Below are 25,281 nucleotides of genomic sequence, written 5' to 3' on the forward strand. Positions count from 1 at the left end.
GGAACTGACTCCACAGCACATAACAACAACAACAGCAAACATTGTCCTTGGATACATGCTGCCCTTTTGCCTCCAATGGTGGACAACTCTATGGTGTGTGTACCTGCTAGTGGCATTGTCCCCTTATAGACCTAGCTATTATTTGACTGAAATTTAAGCCAGGAGGGTGAATTCAGTTCCAGACCAGAAGAGAGACCAAGGACCAGAGTCTTGGGGTTCTCCCTCTCTCTAGCTGACCAGTAAGCCTGGTCTTTTTTCCCCCCACTTTTTATTGTGAATTGAGTGAAGGTTTACAGACAAGACCATCAGTTTTACATTCAACAAATCCTACAGTTTGTTTCATCTCAATGATTGCAATCCCCTCCCTGCAACAACAATTGTCCCACTTCCTTCCTGTGGTTACCCATGCACAGATATCCTCTTTCAAACTCTTATATAATTACATAAATATATATTCCAGTCTTACCCCACACCCATTTAACCTGTGTCTGTGCCCATGTGATCCACACACAGAACACTGTTGTTCCAAGGTTGTGTATATTACACTATTTGCCTCTATCCCCATTAGCCCAGCATACCTCAGTGTGTCTGTCTCCACCTGTGTTCATCACTGCCCTCTCAACCTCCCTTTACTTGTATATTGTCTTCCTGTCACTCAAGCTTACCTGTGTCTACCTCTAACCAGTGTGTTACTCTCCCTTCTCTCCCACCCCTGGTAACTAACCACCAAAGATTTTTTTCTTTTAGCATGAAAGCTTTTCTTGAGTTTTTACAATAGTGGTCTCATACAATATTTGTCCTTTTGTGACTGATGTATTTCACTCAGCATAATGTCCTCTAGGTTCAGCCATGTTGTGAGGTGTTTCTCAGATTCATCAGTGTTTTTCAACATTGCATAGGATTTCATTGTGTATGTACCAAACTTTGTTTATCTGTTCTTCCATTGATGGGCAGTTAGACTGCCTCCTTCTTTGTACTATTGTGAATAGTGTTAGGATGAAAACCGGTGTGCATGTATCTACTCATATTCTTTCTCTTATTTCTTGTGGCTATATACCAAGTAGAGAGATTGCTGGGTCATATGCTATTTCTGTTTCCAACTTTTTGAGGAAGCACCACACCGTTTTCCACAGTGGTTAAACCATTTTACAGTCCCACAGCAATGTAGGAGGGTCCAGGTCTCTCTATACTTTTGCCAGCATATGTTGTTTTCTGCTTTTTTGAACTTTGCTGGGTGAGATGGTATCTCATTGTTGTTTTGATTTGAATCTCTCAAATGGATAAATGATCATGAACATTTCTTCATATGTTTGTTGACTGCCTGAACATCTTCTTTGGCAAAGTGTCTGTTTTGTCCTGCACCTATTTTTTTTGGTATTTTTTAAAAAAGTTTTTATTGTGAATTGAGTGATAGTTTACATGGGGAACATCAGTTTTACATCCATCTTATCGTATTTGTTTCTTGGAATGATTACAGTCCCCTCCTTTGTTTCTATTCCCTCTGTTTCTTTTTTTTTTTTTTGGATGGGATGTGCACCAGAACATTCAGGACTATATAATCATTCAAACAGTCAAAGGGTACACACCCTGCAAGCCTGCCCCCCTGGCCACCAGCTGTGCCCATTTTTTAATTGAGTTGCTAAGCCTAATCTTTTTGTTTGTTTGTTTATGATTTTGAGTTTTGTCCCACAGTTTCTGCCACTGTATTCCGGACTTTTTAATGTGGTTCTTTTCAGAGCAGTTGTTGGTGGAAGCTGGCTACCATCTAGTTCTGGTCTCAGGGTCATGGACACTGACGTTTATGTGGTCCATCAGTCCCTTAGACTAATGGTTTCCATCCATCTTTGATTTTCTTCACTCTTTTTCACCTAGTAGGAAGAGACCTATCATTACACTTTAGATGGATGGTCATGAGTTTTTAAGACCCAGTCGTTATTCACCAAAGTTGTTGTTAGGTGCCATTGAGTCGGTACCAATTCATGGCGACCCTATGCACAACAGAATGAAACACTGCCTGGTCCTGGGCCAACCTCACAATTGTTGCCATGCTTCAGACCATTGATGCTGCCATTTTGTCAATCCATCTCGCTGGGGTCTTCCTCTTTTTCTCTGACCCTCCACGTTACCAAACATGATAGTAGGATATATTATTGTCTTTGTCTTTGTGTACTATGTTAAACCAATTGATCATTGTGTCTCCTGGGACTATGGTCCCAAGCCCTCAGGCCCACATATTCACCTCAAAGTGTTTGGTAATGTCTAAGAAATTTTCATGATTTTGCCCCCTGTTGTTGTGAAGTGCCGTCAAGTTGATTCCAGCTCATAGTGACCCTATGCAGGGTGTCCGAGGCTATAAATGTTTGCGGGAGCAAGAGCCTTATCTTTCTTCCATGGAGTGACTGGCAGGCTCGAACGATGGACTTTTTGGTTTGCAGTTGAGTGCTTATGGAGTATTTATGGATACATTTGCAGCAAAAGTAACTGTTGTTGTTGTTAAGTGCCATAGAATCGGTTCGGACTCATAGCGACACCGTATAGGGTTTCTTAGGAGCTGCTGGTGGGTTTGAACCACTGACCTTGTGGTCCAGTGCTTATCCTATGGTGTCACAGCAGGAATCAAGGTAAATACCACGTACAAATATCCTGTCAAACATATACCTGTATTTTTGTGGATTTGCTATTCTTAAACACTCTCTTTTTATTGGCATAATGATATGTCTTGAAACATTTTCCACAGCCACAAATACAGATCCTTTTTTAATTGCTGCATAGCATTACAAAATATGAAAGCTTCATAGCTCAGGTGACAATTTCCTAATTGGTAGCACTGAAATTTGGAAATTGTTGGCATTCCACTTGTTCTATAAAACGGCTTATTCATTGGCCCAACCTGGTGGTTGTGTCTAGCTTTTTTGCCATTATGAGCATGACTTTCATGAACACTCTGCATCGTGTCTCATGTGAGTGTTTCCCAGGGGCAGATTCTGCGACAATGAATCACTGGCTCAGTGACTGGGCAGGTCGGCCGAGATGGAGTCTTTGGTTAAACACACAACAATTCTGGGAAACTTCAGCACAAAGGGACCTTTATCAGCAGGTTGTGGGGCAGCTAAAGAGCCCTGGTGCCTCAAGCAGTCAAGCACTCTGCTGCTAAAAGGAAGGGTTGGTGGTTTGAATCTACTTCCTCACATGGGTTCTCTATGAGTTGGAATTAACTAAACAGTACCCCAACAACAACAACCAAAAAATAGGCAACTCACAGGCTAGAGAGGAAAATCAAAGACCTGTGAGGCTCAGAACGGGTTTCTGAACCAGTCAGAACCAGAAAGTCACCACAGTGGCACCCAGTGTACAGCGTCCCAGGGACCCACTGCTGGAATGAATGGACCCCAGGCTTTGCTTTGGCCATTGTCTTATTCCACTCATGTCCTGGGAGAAGGTTGACCTCATGTCACAGTTGGGGGAAAGATTGGGTGGAAGGGACCTCTAGAAACTTCTGAAATGAAAGGACAGGGCATTTGAATTTTTGTCAAGATTACATACAATGTTATTGTGCACCATTGAGTTGATTCCAATTCATAGCTGCCTCGTGTGACGGAGTAGACCTGCCCCATGGGTTTCCTAGGCTGACTCTCAGGGCTTTCTACCATGGAGCCACTTGGTGGGATTGAACCATCAATCTTCTAGTGAGCAGCCACACCCTTAATCACTGGGCTACCAGGGCTCTTCTTCCTATCCCTGTTGTTAAGTGCCGTCGAGTTGATTCCGACCCATAGCGGCTCTTTATAGGGTTTCCAAGGAGCAGCGGGTGAACTTGAACCGCCAACCTTGCAGTTCAAGGAACTTTGCAGTCTGACACATTAGCCCACAGTGCCACACCAGGACTCCTTACCAACATTTAATCTTATCAGACTTCTAAGTGTTTATCAATTATTGTTGTTAAGTGCCATCGAGTTGGTTCTGACTCATAGTGACCCTGTATAAGGTTTCCATGGAGTCCTGGTGTGGTGCTGCAGGTTAATGTGCTGGACTGTAAAGTTGGTTTAAACTGCAAGGTTGACAGTTCAAGCTCACCAGCTGCTCCTTGGAAACCCTATATAGGGTAGCTATGAGTTGGAACCGACTCTATGGCACTTAACAACAACATAGGGTTTCCAAGGAGTGGTTGCTGAGTTTGAAGCACCGACCCTGTGGTTCAAACTGACCTTGTAGTACAGTGCTGTGTTCCACAGTGCCACACCAGGGCTCCGTTGATCAATTAGCGGGATTGAAAATATTTCTGTTTTCAACCTTCATTGAGGAAGCTGAACAACTTTCTCACATTTATGGCCACTTGGATTTTCTTCTCCAAGAGTTTCCTGTTCGTATCCTTTACTGATATTTAAAAATTAGTTTCTTTGCATTTAAAAACAGATTTATTTTAAGGATTCTTTGTATGGTTTTAATAGAATTCTTTAAATTTTAATTCTATAAATATACCCTCTCCTTTGGGGCTTTATTTATGGTGCCTTGGGAATTTTAAGTTGGGGAGGGATATGGGAGCTAGGTTCCTATACATTCATTTGAAAGAGACATAAAGAAGCTAATCTGACAAACTTCTTTTGTTTTGATATCCAGTGTATGACGCCATTGGCAAACTAGGCAGCAACGTTCTTAATGGGAATGTGGACAGACTGGGGTCTTACAGTGAGTGCCTCTCCACCCAGGCTCCCATGAGAGGCTTCCAAGGGCATTACTGCAAGCTTCACATACTGCAGGTGAGTTTGGGGACAGCCTAGAACACCCTCGAAGGGCAAGTGAGTCTCACAATATGGAAGACAATAGATTCCGCTGCTTGCATTTCTCACAGAAAAGAATCTATTAAGATGTTTCACAAAAAGTTAAGCCTAAATTTTAAACTGCTGATGAACCCCTTCCACATTGTGTGGACAAACCCTCCTGGACCCAGCTTCCCTGGGAATCCACAGCCCTGACCAGCGGCTCTTTGAGTTTGTGGGTTGGTTTTGATTTCTCCTTCTCAGATTCTTCCTGTGCCAGGATCTGTGGGAATTTTCCTCCACTTGGGGTCTCAGGGCTCTCACCAACCTCTCAGTTGAATTCCCTGCTCTGAATCTTCACCAACAAGGAGCAGCCCACTGCTCAGGATAGAGGGGGTCAAACCAAGAAGCTTGGAGCACTGTTCCCAAGTGCTGAGTCCTGTCTCACTGTCAGTTTAGGAATGCCAGAAGGACGGACTTCCCATTGCCCATTACCCTTTCTCAGAAACAGAGCTTCAAAAACATGAATTAGAACGTATGCTAATAAATAACTTCTATGGATATATTATTAAATTGTTGACCAAGATCATAAAACTCACTAACTCTCTCTCTTTTTAAAAATATTTTATTGTAAATTATGTGACCGTTTACATGGGAGAACATTAGCCTTACATTTATCCTATCATATATCGTTTCATTGCCATGATTGCAATCCCCTCCATGCATCATCAACCAATCAAAGGATATACCCTCCAAGCCTGCCCCCTGGTCATCAGCACACAGCCGCTCTTCCTCTCTGGGTCTAAAGTTCCCAGCCGTTCCATCTCTCCACATCATTGTCTCTGCCTCCATCTCTGGCATCACTGTTTCTCTGAGTAGGGTCCCATACTCTGCTCTTCTCCCTTGATGGGCCCAGGGTCCTCTGCTCCTGGACTGCAAAGTCAAACACTCACCTCCTTTTGCTACAAAATGTCCACTTTTACATTTTCAGGCCTCACAGTCAGTCCTGATAACAATTATTCACAAGAGTCCTATCCCCATCTCCTTTCATCAGCCCTGTCCAGAGAGATTAGATACTACTAAGTAGAGATTCTACCTTCCTCTGCGCCCTCTGTCACTCTTTTTAAAGTGAGTTCATCCTTTTGCTGTTAGAAGAGATTTGAAACAACACATTTTCTTATTAAATACAAAGACAGATTTTTATGCAGGTCACAAAATACTAAACCGCAATTACATGACTGGTTGACTGATAATAATTGTACAGGAATAATGATAAGAAATCCAATCTCTCTGATCTTAATTCTATAAAATAATCTTTTAGTTATTAATATTGAAGGCACGAAAATGAGCAGTCCAGCTCCATTTGTCCTGGTTAGAGTTACAGTAGTGATGCTTGAAGGGTTAATCATTGTGTATCCACTTCACATACTATTTTGAAAGCAGATGAATGATTTGGGTATCAGCGCGAAAGGTCAGCAAACCGCAATTATTAAGAAGCAGCAGCCCCCAAATTTTATTTATAATTTGATCTTGGCTTTATTGGTGGAGGCATTCTAATCATTGGCTTCATTTATTATTAAAATGTTTATTTGATGCATTGTGCCCTGCTATCAAGAAAGGGCAACTTGATAATTTCATTGAAAATTGTAGGGACAGCCAACTCCTGTTGTTATGTTGTTGTTGTTGTTGGTGATTATGTGTTGTTGTTGTTGTTGTTAATTGCCATGGAGTCGGTTCCGATTCATAGCGATCCTGTACAGGGTTTCCGAGGCTGTAAATCTGTACGGGAGCAGAAAGCCTCATCTTTTTCCCGTCGAACAGCTGGTAGTTTCCAACTGCTGACCCTGAGGTTAGCAGCCTGATTCATAACCACTATGCTACCAGAGCTTGATTATGTGTTAGGTGCCAGCAAATCCGTTCTGACTCACAGTGACCCCTGTGCACAACAGACAAACCCGGGACGGCCCTGCACCGTCCTCATTGTTGCAGCCACGGTCAGTCCATCTGACCAAGGCTTCCTTTTTCTCCCGGATCCCGTTTTACCTAGCGTGACGTCTTTTTCCAAGGACTGGTTCCCTCCTGAGAAAATGTCCTAACTATGTGAGACACCATTTCTCCATCATAGTTTTGAAGGAGCATTCTGCCTACTTCTTCCATGATGGCTGTTTGGTGTTCAGGCAGTCCATGGTATAATCACTATTCTTCGCCAGTACCATCGTTAGAATCCATCCATTCATCTTTGGAGGCAGTTGGAAATTCCACGGCTTGGGTCAGGTGCACTTCAGTCCTCAAAGTGACCTCGTAGCTCTTTCACACTTTAAAGAAGTCTTTTTGTATTTTTCTAAGCAAACCCAAAAAATCCTTTTACTTTATTTTACATTTTGAATAAATAATAATCACATTCAAAAATTTTAAATATTGAAAATGAAAATTCTCCCTCCTACCTCAGACCCCAGTCACCCACTTCCTTTTCCCACAGGTAAGCAATAGCATTCATTTCTATGTGTGCTTTAGAGAAAACGTATGTCTATGTAAGCAAACATAAAGATAAGCATTCTACTTTTTTTTTTTTTTATGGAGATGGTGTTTTCTGAACCTTTATATTTTTCTTTTATGCTCCTTTTTTGGTGATCTTTCCATAGCAGAACATACAGATATGAGAGTAATTTGCGGCTGTCCCTTTATTTATTTAGCTAGTCCCCCACTGATGAACTTTGAAACTGAGACATTGATGGATGGGCTGCCCATCAGGGACACCTCCCTGTCCCTTGTAATCATTTCCCACAGGCCCCCACTGTATGTTGGCCTCAGCTTCTGAGGCTGAGGGGTACTAAGAGACCAAAGCTAGGCCAGTAACCTGTACTGGGTAAAATCGTTCTATTTCTTTCTGTTTGGGGCAGTGACTGGGTCTGGCACTGGTCTGAAATTTTAATTTATTTTTTTAAGTTTTTATTGTGAATTGAGCTATAGTTTATATGGGAGAACATCAGCTTTACATTCATCCCATCGTATTTCGTTTCATTGCATGATTACAATCCCCTCCATGCATCATCATTCAACATCATTGCTGTTTGGATGTACACCAAAGCACTCAGGAATATATTATATAACCATTCAAACAACCAAAGGGCATACCCTGCAAGCCTGCCCCCTGGCCCCCAGCACACAGCCCCTCTCCCTCCTTGAGACTAGAGTCCCCAGCTGCTCTATCTCTCCACATCATCATCTCTGCCTCCATCTCTGGCGTCGCTGCTTCTCTGGATAGGGTCCCACACTCCACTCTTCTCCCTTGGTGATAAAGAAGTCTTTTGCATCAGATTTGCCCAATGCAATAAATCATTAGATTTCTTGACTTCTGCTTTCATGGATTTTGGCTGTGCATCCAAATAAAATGAAATCCTTGACAACTTCAGTCTTTTCTGTTTATCATAATGCTGTTTGTTGGTCTAGTTGTGAGGATTTTGTTCCTTTATATCATGATGTGATCCATACTAAAGATGGTTAGTGTTTGATCTTTATCAGTAAGTCTGCTTCACTTTCAGCAAGCAAGATTGTGTCATCTGCATATTGCAGCTTGTCAGAGAGTCTTCCTAACCCTGATGCCACGCTCTTCTTCATATAGCCCAGCTTCTTGGGTCATTTGCTTAGCATACAGATGGAAATAAACTCTTAAAGATCTGTAATAAGGGAGAGAGAGGCAATGAGGTTGAAGAGCCCAAACTGGTGGCTGCTTTTTAAATAATCAGCCACATTTTGCCCTGAAACATACTTCATATTTGTTCAAATATGAGTGTGTCTGATGTTCTGGAAATGCACTCAAACCACTCTAACTAAAAGTCATCTCGGAAGAAGTCAGAAAACTTTTCTTCTTTCAACATCTTCCTCTCCACTCTCCCAACCTGCTGAACTCCCGGGTGGTGCAGCAGCTGCCTTAACTAGCGATGATCATTATTTCTTGTGCAAGAAGCACAGAAACTGAAGAGGGTGTGTCTTTGTGTTTCACAGGATGGAGCTGACTACAGCGTTGGCATGTGTGTCCCTGACTCCTGTGCCGAAGAGGATGTAACTCTGATAGCCCAGCTGGGTAGGTCCCCAAGAGACCCCAGTGAAGCTTTTGTCTCCACACAGAGTTTGAGAAACCCCAACTCAGACGGAGCATTTTCCTCAGGGCTGACCTAGTTTTTAATCCTGACAAATCCAACAATTGGTGCTTAATGGAGTTTGGGGGTCTCTAGAGAGAATATGCAGGACGGGAAAGGTTCTCTGGGTGGTGCAGATTGGTTTACATGCTGGGCTGCTAACTAAAAGGCCAGAGAGTCTAATCCATGCAGAGGCACCTCAGAATAAAGGCCTGGTGATCTACTTCCCCAAACACCCGTCCTTGAAAACCCTAGGGAATGCAGTTCTACTCGACACCCACAGAATAACCATTGGCTGGAATCAATCTGATAACAACTTTATTTTATTAATTTTTTTTAGGTAGGAAGAAAGAGAAAGTAAAAAGGAGGTGGTTGTTGTTCGTAAGTGCTGTTGAGTTGATTGTGACTCATAGGGACCATGTATATGACTTCTAAGGAGTGGCTGGTGGGTTTGAACTGCCAACTTTGCAGCTAGCAGCCCAGTGCTTGTCCTACAGCACCACACCAGGCCTCTAAAGAAGAGGTGGTAGTTGACGATTTATGAAATGAAGCTTTTAGGTCTTTTTGCTCCCTCACAGCTGCGCGATTCCGCTGGAAAGAAGGGGTAGAAGGGGCAGTGTCGGGTTTCTACACCATCAGTAGTTGCTGCTGTGGCTTATGGGAGGCCATCTGACAGCTGCCACGTCCAGATGGCTGCCCTGAATTCAGACTGTGTGAAGTCAGTGTGTTGTAGTGGATTAGCGCTAAGAGCCCAGCATTTGGTCCTGGTTGTTACCTCCCAGCTGTGTGATCCTGGGCAAATCACTCAGTCTCCCCAAGCTTCAGCGTCTTTCTCTGCGCACTGAGGGAGGCTTCTAAAGTTCTGTCTGCATCTAGTTCTCTACAGTGGTACGCTACACAACCCATTTTAATTTTCTTGGAATCCTGGTTTCTGGGTCCATGGAATTGGGGTGACCCTCTAGGACATCTATCCTTTGGTGTCCTTTTGAGCCTTTGAGCCTAAATGAAGGAGCAGGTTGTTGGCTCTCTGGAGTCACCTTCAAGTCCAACTAGAGTCTTGTAGGCAGGTCTTTTAAGTTGTTTTGAAGAATTACCGATGTGCGGCCCACGTTGGAAGGCAGGAACTCCAGGGTCTGGCTCTTGTTGGTAAGCACTGAGGAGTTGATTCTGACTCATAGCAATCCTGTATAGGAGTGACTGGTGGGTTTGAACCGTGGACCTTGCAGTTAACAACCCCATATTTATTCTACATCACCACACCAGGATTCCAAGGTCTGATTAGAGACTGTGTTTTAGGATGGACGGTGTGTCCTTCATGACTGTGACCCTGAAACCTTGCTTGTGCTTTGAGGGCATCTTCTGAGAAACTAACAGAGTAATCTCCTATCTAACCCCCTTTCTTTGGAGTGTCTTTCCAAACACTGTCAGTTTTGAAGCTGATTAGAATCCTACCTACTTAACTGAATTCACTTATACTAGTTTTTGGTGTTTCTTGTGCATTTAAGTTTTTGTAATGGTCACTTCTAACTATTGTTTGTTGTTAAGTGCCATTGAGTTGGTTCTGACCCATAGTGACCCTGTATAGGGTTTCTCAGGAGCAGCTGGTGAGCTTGAACCACTGATCTTTCAGTTCAAACTGACTTTACAATCTAACGCATTAACTCACAGCGTCACAACAGAAAGAATAAATTTTATGGCACATGGTGACTGGTTCAATTACCTCTAAGTCTTTCAAATCTTACGAAGCAAGCGCTTTTGAAAACTTTACCACTCGTATCTTTTGTTTGTATTGTGGCCATGCCTCAAAACATGACTCATTACTAACAGTCTTCTTTAAAAGTGTTGACATTGTAGTTCATTTTCAATGTCCTCTGAATTGACCTTGATCTCTGCAGCATCAGGTACATTAGCTATCTTGTTAGCCAAATAGTTCATGTGCTGGTTTTTTGTTTTTTTTTTTAAATGTATAAAATTCAAATTTCCTACTCTTATTGGAAAAGTCATAAATATCCTAGAAACAAAGAAGCCTGCAGAACGGTTATTGAATCAGCATTTCCAGTGGATAAATGGCAATTCCTTAAAGATGAAGCTTTTTGCTCCTGTAAATGTGTTGTAGTTGTTAAGTGCAATCCTGCATAGGATTTCCAAAGAGTAGCTGGTGAGTTTGAACCATTGACCTTGCTGTTCAACTGACCTTATAGGCAAGTGCTTATCCTATAGTGCCATACCAGGACTCCCTAGATAGAGTCACTTAGAGTGGGGGCCAACTCCAAGTCATTTAACAACTATCCCCTAAGTCTAATGGACTAGTGTTCTTTATTACTTAAGAGATTTATCAAATAGTCTAACTTCCCTGTCTAATGCTCAGTTTAAACTAGCCTGTTGACATTAGAATGAAATTGAACATATGAAAAAGTCATCAAAAGATTGTTTTGTAAAAGTGGTGCTAGGTGAAGAGCAAGATGATGCTTCTCTTGGAGGAACTGGAGGGGAAAGGGGTGGGCCTGGTGAGGAGGCCCCGGTCTGGTGGACGTTATAGTGGAATCTTGGCTTCATTGCCAAGATGCTTTTCCAGCTTCTGCTCAGAGGATAGAATTGGGGCAGTTCTGCTTAGGGATAAAGGTCCTCTTGTAGAAAGAATTTGTCAGCTCTTCCTTCAAGCTTTTTAATGGAGTTGCCAGAATTTCCCCTACAGATGTGGAGACAACCAGCTCAGAAACATCAGGCAGAAATTGTTTTGTGCCAACTTTGCTCAACCAGAACAGTTACTGCTCTGGCCAAGAAGAAGTTAATCCAGTAGTGTTATTGTTAAGTGCCATGGAGTCAGTTTTGACTCATAGCGACACTGTACAGGGTTTCTGAGGAGCAGCTGGTGGGATTGAACTACTGACCTTGTGGACCCTATGGGTTAAACACAGTCCAATGCCAAAAGATTCTGGGCAGGGCAGAAGTTATTGCTTGGTCAAAGATTGAACAAAAGCCATACAGTGTGATTGCCATTGTTGTTGTTAGGTGCCACTGAGTCGATTCTGACTCATTTCAACCCTGTGTGTTAGGAGAACTGTCCCATAAAGTGGCTGTTTGAGCAAACCCAGTGACCCTGTGGGTAAGGATTAAACCATAAAAGTTCATATTCAGTGTATTTCAGCATGTTTGGTCTTTATTTCCCCATCTGTAAGACAAATAATATTAAAAATTAGCGTCACTGTTTTTTTGTCAAAGTTTTGTTTTGAAACAATAGATATGAAAACTTTTGGAAAAATGTAAAATATTATTGCCAAAGAAAGGATAGTTAACATGTTTGTGTTTTTTTTTCTCTTTTGTTAGATATTTTAAGATTCAGAAACGTCTCATTTTTGGCACCGCCTCTGTCTCTCTTCATGAGAAATTCTTCCTCCTCATCTGGACGGGTTGTGGCCAGATGCGCTGCTGGAATGTTTCCCCTCGACGCGTTTGCTGCCGTGTGTCTGTGAGTCTGGGCATCAGAGGTCCCTGCTTGGGGTGTGTCCATGCAGTTCTACCATCATCCGATAACTAACAGCTTTTAACCATTCTGGGTTTTGTTTGTTTTTTAAGCTTGCTAGATTAAGTGAAGGAATTTCAGAAGGATAAGCTGATTGTGCCTCTGCATGTGCATGAAGTTACCAGAAAATGCCTTTGTAAAAGAAATAATTTACACACAGATCTCTGATAAGATGAATAAAAAATAGATGATATGGATTTAGCATGGGGAATCAATTTTCTGTGGTTCTATTCTCTTTTGTATGTATTAATTTCTTTGAATGTTGGTAATGATTCAGGGACTCGGTAACCTCTCTCTCTCTTAATTCTTCCACCCTCTATTATTTTGCTGTATTCAGCACAGAACACTTTGAATCAGAATGCCTACATAAATGTTTATGTTTTTAAAATGTGGTGAATTCATATGTAACAAAACACTTGGCATTTCAACATTTTTTACATATACAATTCAGCATATTCATCATGGAGCTCAACCGAAACCATGATCCATTTCCAAAATTTTTTACCACCCTTAACAGAAACCACTTGGTTTTCATTCATTGATTGATGTCATTGCCTGTTTGCATGGAGATCCTATTTACCTTGAAGAAGAAAATGCCAAAAGATTCAAATGGAAGGTGGCCACAGGCAAATGTGATCGGATTTCAAGACCACTGAGAGATACATCCTATCCCCAGACACTCCTTGTTCCTCACTGCCCTGACGTCTGAATCTGTGGCCACTGAAGATTAGTTTAGCTTACTGGAGATAATATGTCTCTTAGCAATACTGAGGTGAGCTTGACCCACTATTTTTTGTTTGCATCCTGGATTTTTCCTAAGGGTTGGCTGCCATCACTCTTGAATTCTTTGTTGTTGTTGTTAAGTGTCATCGAGTTGGTTCTGACTCATAGTGATCAAGCATAGGCTTTTTGAGGCTTTACATCTTTGCTGGAGCAAAAAGCCTCATCTTTCTCCTGCAGAACAGCTGAGTCTCGAACTGCCAAATTTGTGGTTCTCAGTTCACTGCTTATCCGTTGTTGTTATTGTTGTTAAGTGAGTCGGGTTCCGACCCATAGCGACCCTGTATAGGGTTTCCGAGGAGCAGCGGGTGAGCTTGAACAGCCAGTCTTGCGGTTCAAATGAATTTGCAGTCCAGTGCATTAACCCACAGCGCCATACCAGGATAAGTTTATTTTTTCTGAAAACTCACTTATACTGTCCTTACTAGGGAATGCCCATGTCAGTTTCATCAGCCTTTCACCAGCGTCAAAGCTACCTTTTAAAAGTGGGAACCCATTTAAAATAATATTTACAAACCAAAATATAATAAAATAATATGCATTTATAAAACATTGGCTTTATTTACAATTGTAAAAACTTGATTATGAGACATTTTTTTTCTCTTTCAGCTTATCTGCTATTTGTGTGTTTTCTGGTTTTTGTTTTTTTGAAATCAGAGCTCAACACTTCAAGTGTCTTCCATGGGCCGATGGCTGACTGTGGTGATCTATTCATATTTGTGCTCTATCTGTGTGTGGGAAATGGGTTGTTAGTGATTTTAAACGTACATTTTATATATGGAGGATATCACTCTTTAATCATATCAGCTGCAAATAGTTTTCTCAGTGTTTTGATTGCTTTTCTTCTTTGTATTTTTTTTTTTTTAAATATATATAGCTATGATTTGTTGTTGTTGTTAGGTGCCATCGAGTCTGTACGGACTCATATGTACAACAGAACAAAACACCGCCTGGTCCTGGGCCAACCTCAGTATCGTTGCTCTGCTTGAGCCCAGTGCTGCTGCCACTGTGTCAGTCCATCTCCTTGAGGGTCTTCCTCTTTTTGGAGTTTAGTGAAAATCATTTAGAGAAATGATTTCTTTCATTATTTTTTTCTCAGAAAGCCATTCCCCTACTCTTAACACTACTAATTATGGACCGTGATCCTCAGAGGCGCTTTGGATGGCTGTATTTGTTACTGGCTGATGCTTGTGTATCTTGCTTTGGTGTTGGTGGGAGGTAGGGCTGGGTAACTGGGCATCTTTTTCTCACAGGTTTGTCACCTTGCTGGGCCTTGTCTTGCCGCTGGCTGGCACTGTCTACGTGGCAGCTGTGGGGGGCACATCAGATCACAGGACACCACCAGCACTTGGGGCACTGTCGGTCAGTTACGGAACTCTGCCATTAGGAGCGATGGAGAGAAAGGAAAAGAGGCAACGATGGATGGATTGCCTAGCCCGTTTGTCCCTGTTTGCAGCCTTGAGTGGAACACAAAGTAAGCATTAAACTAAGGTCCCCCATGAAAGGTGGCTTTAATGAGGACACAGTTGGAAAATCATGTCTACAGCGCTGGAGTCCAGCGTGGAAATGTTAGCCAAAGCTGGTTTCTGCGCCGCACACCCAGCCTTTGGTTACATCCATACATGAAGACCATGTGGTGGGAATGCTTGCTTTCTTGGGTCCAAACATCCAGAGTTTTGTGTTGATCTAGGTTGAAACAGGGCTTGGGCTTCACTGTTGTTGTTGTTAAGTTTTTTTGAGTTGTTTCTGACTCAAAACAACCCTGTGTAGGATTTTCAACACCAATCTTGCTGCTAGTAGTTCATTGCTTACCTTACAGAATTACACCAGGATTCCAACTTCTATAGGAAGTGCTCATAATCAGTTACTAAGGTGACTCATAGAAGCTGCCTGATCTTACAGAGGTCCGTGCTTTACATATAAGCCCCCAGACATGGGGTGGTGGGGGAGTGTGTAACAAGACTGTTTAACACACAGCAGCATGCTCCCCGACATGGTCTTGTGAGAGGGAGGAACTCGGTGAGCTATGCTGGGCTTTAGTGAAGAATCAACAGCATTACCTTCATTTCTACCTGCCAATGGAGTCCTGGTTAATGTGCCAGCCTGAAAAATCATTTTGAACTGCAAGGTCGGTGGTTCAAGCTCATCAGCTTCTCCTTGGAAACCCTATACAAGGTCGCTATGGGTCAGAATCAACTCGACAGCACTTAAAAACAGATGGAGTCCTGGTTAATGTGCTGGACTGCAAAATCATTTTGAACCGCAAGGTCGGTGGTTCAAGCTCACCAGCCGCTCCTCGGAAACCATATATAGGATCGCTATGGGTCAGAACTCTCTTGATGGCACATCACAACAATAACATATGACAACATAGAATGTGCATTGTTATTATTGTTGGCTGCCACCAACACATGGCGTCCCCACGCACAATGGTAGAAATGCTGCCTGGTTCTACACCGTGCCCATGATCGGTTGCAGATCTGATGGCTGTGACCCATAGGGTTTTCATTGGCTGGTTTTCAGCAGTAGATTACCAGGGCCTTTCTTCCTAGTCTGTCTGAGAATGGAAGCTCTGATGAAATTTGACCATCATAGTGACCCAGCTGGTATTTGAAATACCAGTGACATCGTTCCCAGCATTGTAGTGATAGTCAGCCTAGCACAATCTATACACTGACCACTGGAGAGTTGCAAACTTTAGGTACCTCACCCCAGGCAAACCTCACCATCTGGTCTGGATGGAATTCATAGGTAGGACAAATGGTTAACATCAACTGCTAACCAAATGGTTGGAGGTTCGAGTCCACTCAGAGATGTGTTGGTAGAAAGTCCTGTTGATCTGCTTCTGGAAGACCAGTCTTGGAAGCACAGTTATGCTTGGGCACACGTAGACTCTCCGTGAGTCAGAATGGACCTGACAACTGTATCTTTATCATCTGTATACTAAGGTTTGTTTTTAATTCAGCCACTTATAACTGGGACTTCAAAACAGGGACTTTCCATGTTCAATTGCTGTGGCAATTTTACTGGGTTCAATATCACCACCGGTAGAATAACCCATTCCTGAAGGTCTGGAAATCAAAACCAAGATGGAACACCACTACAATTCACACCTTTCTCTCTGCTTTTACTTTCATCAGGGAGTCAAGCCAACATAAGGCCACCGTGTCTTCTAGAAGTGTAGAGCCAAACTGGGTCTCTTGGATTCTTGCATTTGTTATCTTCCATATAATCATGGAAGTTTTGGTGTGGCAATGTAGGGCAAGCAATGAACTGGTAACCAGAAAGTCGGCAGATCAAACCCACCAGCCTCTCCTCAAAAACCTTATACTGGATCTCTCTGAGTTGGATCTGACTCAATGGCACTAAACAAATAAAATATAATCACTGCATTTGATTATAGTGGCCCCCTGTTACACAAGGCTGGCCTTTGCTACTGAGATGAGAAAAAGAAAAGTTTATGTCTGAGGATATTTTCATGAAGGAAACAGTTGTGGATTCAGCAGCTAGAAGTTGACGTTTTTGCCATATGACCTTTGACTTACAGTGACCTCACAGGAATAGTGACTGAGGAAATCAGGAGGGGACACATGGTGTTTTAAAAACAAGGTGATGCGCAGTGGTTCCCAAACTTTGGAGTACGTCAAACACAGATTGCAGGGCCCACCCCAGAGGTCCTGAGTCAGGGGTCTGGGTCTCGGCCTAAAATGTGCACTTGGAATAAGGTTTCAGGTTACACTGAAGCAGTTGGTCCAGGGACCCCACTTTGAGAACCACTGGCCATGTGTGTATTCTGTTCGATCCTCTTGGTGACCCTGTGGGGTGCGTGGTTTATCAGACTTTCCATTTGCAAACCACCTAAATGTCGTTGTTGTTGTTAAGTGCCGACAAGGCAGTTTCCACTCATAGAGACTTTGTATAGGGTTTCCGAGGAGTGGCTGGTAGGTTTGAATTGCTGACCTTGAAGTTAGCAGTCCAGTGCTTATTCTATAACACCACACCAGAAATAGGGCTTATTGAAGCAATAGTTGTTAGCTTGCATCAAGTTGGCCCCCACTTCATGGTGACCCCATGGACGACAGGACCAAATGTTGCCAGTCCTCCTGGCTTCAGATCCGACTATTGTGCTCCAGAGGGTTTTCATTGGCTGATTTTCAAAAGCCGATCTTCAGGTCTTTCTTCCTAGTCTGTCTGTCAGTCTGTAAGTTTGGCTGAAACCTGTTTAGCATCATAGCAACACACACACAAGCCTCCAGATGTCTGCTTGTGATGTGCACTAGCCGGGACTTGAACCCAGGAGTCCTGCATGTTGCTGTTGTTAAGTGCCGTCATGTCGTTTCTAACTCATGCAACCCTGTATAGGGTTTCTGAGGAGGAGTTGGTGAATTTGAACCACCAACCTTCTAGTTCAAACTAACTTTCGGTCCATGCTTTATCCCACATCAGGACTTCTGCATGGGGCAGGGGTAGAGTGGGAATTCTTCCACAGAACCACCTCTGTCCCTAAACAAAGTATTAGGAATCACTGTGTTCTCATGAGTGCATTTTCTGGGTTGGTCATGACTTGAAGTGATTTAGAAGCATTATTCCATTTGTTCTTCACATTGGCCCTAGAATTATAAGATCTATTTTTAGTCTCATTTTGCAGTTGTGGAAGTTTAGATACAGAGAAGTTAATGAACATGCCAGTAACCACAGAACAGGTAAATGGAAGCCAGATTCAGAGCCAGGGGGGTCCAATGCAAAGCCCACATCCTTCACTGTGGTACCACCTGCCACCTGCCCCTGTTGTCAAACCGGCACCTTGACCAACGTTTGAGAGGCTCCATGGGAAATCACTGGGTGGCATCAAAAACCCTGTGGGCTTTTTGTGATGCTTACACTCCCCGTCCCTAACGCTTTATAGAAGTGATGGTCTTCCTAGGATCTGGACTTGGGCAGAATGTTCTGTGTAAGGTATGTGGAGCACCAGACTGAGGTCTGTTAGAGTCAGGATTCCAAGGGGAGGAAGACTAAGAACAAAGAAAGGTTCACAGATGGGTCAAGATGGAGACCAGAGTTGGCCAGGCCAGGAGTAGAGCGGGAGAGATTTGAGGTAACTCCCAATGCCACTGAGGAGTGTGTTTTTGGCTCTTGTTTACGTGACGGTGTGTGGGCAGGTCTGGTCTACAGGATGGAGAGTAAACACCTTTGATCTTTTTCAGGGTTCTTGAGTGCCGTGGACCAGACCCTGAGATGTTGTTCTTGGCAGAAGAACATGCCTGCCATCTGGACTACAAAGACCCCAGCAAGCTCCTACCCCACACTGGATGGTATCCGAGTCTTGAGTCTTCTCTGGATTATTTCTGGACACACCAGCCAGATGACCGCCTGGCTGTCTTTGGGTGAGGAGAGTTGATGAGTCTCCACGTGAAGGAAGAGTGTGGTGTTGGGTCCTGGAATGGAAGGCACACCACATGCTCATGAACAGCTCTCTCTTCTACAGTTTAGGTCCCCTCAGTGAGTTTGCCACCAGAGTCCAGCGCTTGCCTTACTCATCCTCAGTAAAGCCAGGACTCCCTGGATGATGCAAACAGTTAGTGTACTTAGCTGCTAACCAAAAAGTTGCAGTTTGAGTCCCCAAGAGAAGACATTGAAAACCTTATGAAGCACAGTTCTACTTTGACACACATGCGGGTCACCGTGAGTCAGAATCAGCCTGACCAGCACCTTGTTACCCAGTGAATAGGAAGACCCGAGTATTGTACTTTCAAAGTCCAAAGGGCTGGGTTCTCTCCCATCACGGTGAATAAATCTAGAAACTATTTTTTTAATCCTCCCTGAAAAACAGTCCAGCATAAATTAATATGATGAACAAGTATTAAGTCTCTCCACCACTTGCCTATCAGTTTGTTGAAGTGTGGTGGCTTTCATGTTGCTATGATGCTTTCATGTTGTTATGGTGCTTTGGCACAAGAATTTTCAAGCCCAGCAGGGTCATCATGGTGGACAGCTGTCAGCGGAGCTTCCAGACTACAATCAGACTGGGAAGAAGGACCAGTGATCTACTTCTAAAACAAAATGGCCCGTGTGAATCTTACAGATATCAGTGGAACATTATTTGATACAGTACTGAAAGATGAGTCCCTCAGATTGGAACGTATTCAAAATATGAAGAAAATTTGCCTCTTCAAAGTAAACTTGACCTTAATGACATGAATGGAGCAAATTTGCTTCTAATTTTGAGTTGTGCAAACAACCATTAATAATTGGAATGCAGAATGTACAAAGTGTGAATCTGGAAAAATTGTAAGTTGTCAAAAATAAAATGGAATGCATAGAAATTCATACCCCAGGCAGAATGGACTGGTACTGGTCACTTTGAATCTGATAATCATATGGTATACTCTGCTGGGAATAATAAATTGAAAAGGAACAACACCGTGTTAATTGTGAAAAAGAAAACATTCTAAGATCTGTCTTGAAGTACGATACTGTCAGTGATAGGACAATATCCATATACCTATAAGGAAGGCCAGTTAATTCAACTATTATTTAAATTTATCTGCCAACCATTAACACCAAAAACGAAGACTTTTAGAATTTTTACCAGCTTTGGAAGTCTGAAATTAATCAAGCATATGATCAAGGTGTATTAATAATTACTAGTGATTAGAATGAGAATTTCGAAACAGAAGAAGGATCATTGTTTGAAAATATGACGTTGGTGATAGAAACGATACCAGAAATCTCATGATAGAATTTTGCAAGACAACAATTTATTCATTGTAAATATCTTTTTTCAACAACATATATAATGACTATACACATGGATCTTGCCAGATGAAATATGCATGAATCAAATCAACTTCATTCATGGAAAGAGACATTGGAGAAGTTCAATATCATCACTCAGAACAAGGTCAGGGATCAATTTTGGAACAGACCATCAGTTGTTTGTATGCAAGTTCAAGTTGAAGGTGAAGAAAATGAAAACAAGTCCACAAGAGGCAAAGTATGACGTTGAGTATATCTCACCTAAAGTCCACCTCAAGAATAGATTTGATGCACTGAACACTAACTAATGAATGAAGACCAGCCCTATTGTGAGATGACATCAAGCACATTATACATGAAGAGATCAGAACGTCATTAAAAAGACAGAAAAGAAAGAAAAGATCTCTGGATATCATAAGAAACTCTGAAACTTGCCCTTGAACATAGACATGCTAAAGTGAAAGGAAGAAACAACGAAGTAAAAAAGCTGAACTGAAAATGCCAGTGGGCAGCACAGAAGATGAAATAAAGTAGGGAAATGGGCAAAAACCAAATAGATGGAGGCAGAGATGAGGACATGGAGAGAGGGAGCAGCTCAGGACTCTGGACTCCTGGAAAGAAAGGGACTGGGTGCTGGAGACCAGGATGCAGGCTTGCAGAATGTGCCCTTTGGTTGTTTAAATTATTATATACTCCTGAGTGATTTTGTGTACACCCCCCTTCCCCACCAAAAACAAAACAAAACAAAACAAAAAAAAAATGCCAGAGGGAATGGAAGCAAATCCTGTTGAATGATGATGCACCGAGGAGATTGTGATCATTGCAATGAAACGATGGTGTAAAGCTGGCTTCTCTCACGAAAATATCACTCAGTTCACAATAGAAACTTAAAAAAATATTTTCAAGTACTGAGATCTAAAAATTAAAGCATGCTCTACATAAAAAAACAACACCCAAACCAAAAAACAGACAAACCACCAAATGGGAAGCCCACCCAGCATTTTTCAAACTGAAAGAACTGAAGGGAAAGTTTAAGCCTTGAGTGGAAGTATTGAATGATTCCATGAGCAAAGTATTGAATGACACAAGAAACATAAGAAGAAGATGGAAGGAATACACAGAGCCACGGTGCCCAAAAGAATCCATTGATGTTCAACCATTTCAGCAGGTAGCCTATGAGCAAGAACCCATGGTATTAAAGAAAGAACGCCAAGCAGTGCTTAAGGCATTGACAAAACTTTGGAAGTGTTCACTCATCTATACCAAGAAATGGGAAGACAGCTACCTAGCCAATCAACTGGAAGAAATCCAGATTTGTATCCATTCAAAAGAAAAATGGTCCAACAAAATGTAGAAATTATCAAACTATATCATTAATATCATATGCAATGAAAATTTTTGTGGTAATAATTTTTTTAATGATCACAGCAGTATATCAACAGGAAATGCCAGAAATTCAAATTGGATTTAGAAGAGGAGGTGGAACAAGGGATACCATTGTTGATATCAGATGAATCTTGGCTAAAAGCTTAGAATACCAGTAAGGTGTTAACCTGTGTTTTATTGACTATGCAAAGGCATTTGACTGTATGGATGACAACAAATTATGGATAACATTCCTAAAAACAGGAATTCCAGAACACTAATTGTGCTCATGAGGAGCCCGTACACAGACCAAGAGGTAGTTGTTCAAACAGAACAAGGGGATACTGTGTGGTTTAAAATAAGGAAAGGAATGAGTAAGGGCTGACTCCTTTTACTATAGTTATTTAGTATTTATGCTGAACAAATAACCTGAAAAACTGGAGTATATGAAGATGAATGCAACATCAAGATTGGAGGAAGACTTATTAACAATTTGTGATATGCAGATGACGCAGCACTTACCGGATGAAGATCAAAGACTGCAGCCTTCAACATGGACCACACCTTAACATAAAGCAAACACCAAGTCTCACAGCTGGACCAATAGGCAACATCATGACAAGCAGAGAAAAGATTGTCAAGGATTTCATTCTATTTGGATCCACAATCAATGACCACGGAAGCAGCAGTCAAGAAATCGAATGACACACTGCATTGGGCAAATATGATCCAAAAGATCTCTTTTAAAGTGTGAAAGAGTAAAGATGTCATTTTGAGGACAAGCCAAGTTATTTTCAATTACCACACATGCATGTAAAAGATGGACAATAAATAAGGAAGAGTGAATAATTGATGCCTTTGAATTATGGTGTTGAACAAGAATACTAAATGATCCATTGGCTGCCAGAAGAACAAACAACTCTGTCTTGGAAAACGTCCAGCCAGAATGCGTCTTCTCAGAATCAAGGATGGTGAGACTTTGTCTCATGTACTGTGGACATGTTACCAGGAGACAGCAGTCCCTGGAGAAGGACATCATGTTTGGTAAAGTTATTGTTGTTAAGTGCCGTCAAGTCGGTTCTGACCCATAAGGTTTCCAAGAAGCAGCTGGTGAGCTTGAACCACCAACCTTGCAGTTCAAACGACTTTGTAGTCTGATGCATTAACCCACAGCTCCACACCAGGACCCTGCTTGGTAAAGCCTAGGGTCAGAAAAGAAGAGGGAGACCCTCAAAGAGCTGGATTGACACAGTGGCTGCACCAATGGGCTCAACATGGCACCAGTTGTGAGGATGGTAGAGAATTAGGCAACGCTGCATTCTGTTGTACATGTGGTCATTATGAGTCAGAACCTACTCACTAGCACCTAACAGCAACAATACACATTAAATCAGTGATTCTCCACATTCTCCCTGTGGCTTTATTCCTGAAACAGTCCCATCATAAGAATGGTACTCTCTGGCTATTTTTCTTAACCAGGGACCAAACACACATATCAGAATTGAGGAAAGAAGGAATCTACCCAGGGTTGTTTGAAGACATTTCACGGGTGAGTTGCCCCACTAGGAACAGGTGAGGCTGCTATCGTTCCAGAAGAGCCGTGGAGATTGTGTGATCCCAAAAAAAGCCAAAGACTTCATTACAATCAGGGATCTCAGTCACTTTTTTTGACTCCCAATCTAAGTTTTCCTCTTTTGGAAATCATAGCGGCTCATTAAACCCTCCCAATAGAACTATAGAAAGTTGAGGGTATTCATATTTATTCTGGAAAAAAAAAATCAACCACATGGATTTTGTCTATTAAACCTGAAGACACTGCTTTTCATGTTTGTTACAGATAATGTGCTTGAGTGGAAAGACAGAACGCTGAAAAATCCTCTGTACCTTTATTCTCGGAGTGGTCCCTACTATCTTGGGGTTGATACATTTTTTTTGATCAGGTACTAAAATCAAAGTATGTTTTGTCAGCTATTGGATTTCTTGTTAGTTTGGGGGTGTATATATGTGTTGTCAAGGGGCCCTAGTGATATAGTGGGTTATATATTGTCATTCTTACTATTTCCACTCCAAATTGTTGTTTCTCAAAGGGCAATCTGTTGTTGTTAAGTGCTGTCAAATCAGTTCTGACCCATAACAACTCCGTATAAGGTTTCTGAGGAGCAGCTGAGCTTGAACCGCTGACCTTGTGGTTCAAACCAACTTTGCAGTCCAGGGCATTAGTCCACAGTGCCACGCCACCAGGACTCTTAAATCTAAAAATTTCGTGTGACATTATCTTTATTGCGATGGTCTGGAACCAAACACAGTAGCTCGGAGATGCGTCTCTGAAGACATTCTCCAACATGCCCATCCTTCCTGTAGCCTGCCTAACGCTCACAGCCTTCGTTTGCACAGGGAAATACCCTTGTGCCTGTAGGAAACACAGTAAGGATTCCAGGTATACATGCCAGAAGATTGGGAATCAAACTTACCATCAATTTATAGCTATTGGGCATGAGCTTGCTTACTTAACTGGGCATTCTGGTTGATGTACTGGCTGAGAACCTGGTGATCTTGCGCAGATGCTGCACAGTCCCCGAGTCCCAATTTCACTACGTGGTAAACAGGAATAATATCGGGCTGCTTATCCATCTATTTGATCATGCACTCTGAAAATATGTACTGCAAGGTATTTTGGTATCCAGCTGGAGAAGCAAAATTAACTCTATTGAGAGTGCTTAGAAAAGAATGCAATACAACACAAAGGGAAGGCTTTGACATTACTGTTTCAAAAGATCAAGGTGGTAGGTGAATAACGTTCCTCAAATGCTTCTGGCTCTGCCTTCCAGGCACCTGGGAATGTTGCAATTGGATGGGTCATGTGGCTACCTCTGGATAGTGAATAGTGAATGGGAATGTCCTCTGTTACTTCCAGGCCAGAGCATTTGATTGCTGGTTTGAGGCCTTCCAGAACTCTCTTGTCCCCTACCATGGTCACTGGCAAAGGTTCAGATCCTGTCTGCTCCTTCAGCCTGGGCCCCAGAGTGGAGACATCAAGCCTCAGGTGACTGGCCGTGAGCATGAAGCATAAACAAGATTCGACAAAAAAGAAAACGATTGCTGCTTTAAGACTAGGCAGTGCTTTGTTACTGTTGTTGTTAAGTGTTGTCAAGTCAGTTCTGACTCATAATGATCCCATGTAGGGTTTCTGAGGAGTAGCCGGTGGGTTTGAACAGCTGACCTTGTGGTTGTTGTCGTTAAGTACCGTGGAGTCTGTTCCGACTCATAGCGACCCTGAACAGGGTTTCCGAGACTGTGAATCTTTACGGGAGCAGAAAGCCTCATCTTTCTCCTGTGGAACTGCTGGTAGTTTCGAACTGCTGACCTTGAGGTTAGCAGCCCGATTCGTAGCAGTCCAGTAATGATCCTGTAGAGCCATACCAGACAACCTTTGTTACGGTAGCAGAACTTACATCATCCTGTTTGACACAGGCATATTTTCCAGTCATAAACTCTGTTACTGACGTGTCTTCCTGTGTGGTTCTTCTCTGCCTCTCTCACCCAGTGGTTGGCTAAGTGCGAGGTCATTTTTAAAGATGCATCAGAATTCAGACAGAGGAGCAACCCCTAAACTCATACTCAGATACTTTTTCAGTCGCCTGATAAGGTAGGTTTATAGTTATATCATTTCCTGTTCGTTATTGTGACGTAGCAATCTATTGCACAGTAAAACCTGTGAAAGCCAGAACTTGTGGAAGGTGGAAACCTGTCAGAGGAAGAAAATTCAAATGTTTTCCATAAAACAAGTGATAGGACACACTTTGTCAAAGTGGAAAACTTGCAAGACCCGGAAAAACAGGGCAAGCCCACCAAATTCCATCTGTCATAACTTTCACTGTATTTCAGTCTTTAACGCACTCTTGAAGGTTTGTTTTTTTTAATTGAGAGAAATAATTTTATTCCATAAATGCAGTTGGTATTT

At 42.3% G+C, this 25,281-nt stretch overlaps 1 protein-coding gene across 1 annotated transcript in view; it reads left to right on the top strand.

The window, feature by feature from the left end:
- LOC102828738 (nose resistant to fluoxetine protein 6-like) overlaps positions 1-25,281 on the top strand; it is a 61,121-nt gene that overhangs the window by 12,343 nt on the left and 23,497 nt on the right. The window contains exons 2-8 of the mRNA XM_006837572.1: positions 4,618-4,757; positions 8,763-8,841; positions 12,224-12,365; positions 14,453-14,673; positions 18,404-18,583; positions 23,158-23,260; positions 24,865-24,966. Of these exons, the coding sequence (XP_006837635.1) occupies positions 4,618-4,757; positions 8,763-8,841; positions 12,224-12,365; positions 14,453-14,673; positions 18,404-18,583; positions 23,158-23,260; positions 24,865-24,966 (967 nt within the window). The remainder of the gene's footprint in view (positions 1-4,617; positions 4,758-8,762; positions 8,842-12,223; positions 12,366-14,452; positions 14,674-18,403; positions 18,584-23,157; positions 23,261-24,864; positions 24,967-25,281) is intronic.

The sequence above is a fragment of the Chrysochloris asiatica genome, unplaced genomic scaffold, assembly GCF_000296735.1.
Source record: "Chrysochloris asiatica unplaced genomic scaffold, ChrAsi1.0 scaffold00021, whole genome shotgun sequence".
Classification (NCBI taxonomy): domain Eukaryota; kingdom Metazoa; phylum Chordata; class Mammalia; order Afrosoricida; family Chrysochloridae; genus Chrysochloris; species Chrysochloris asiatica.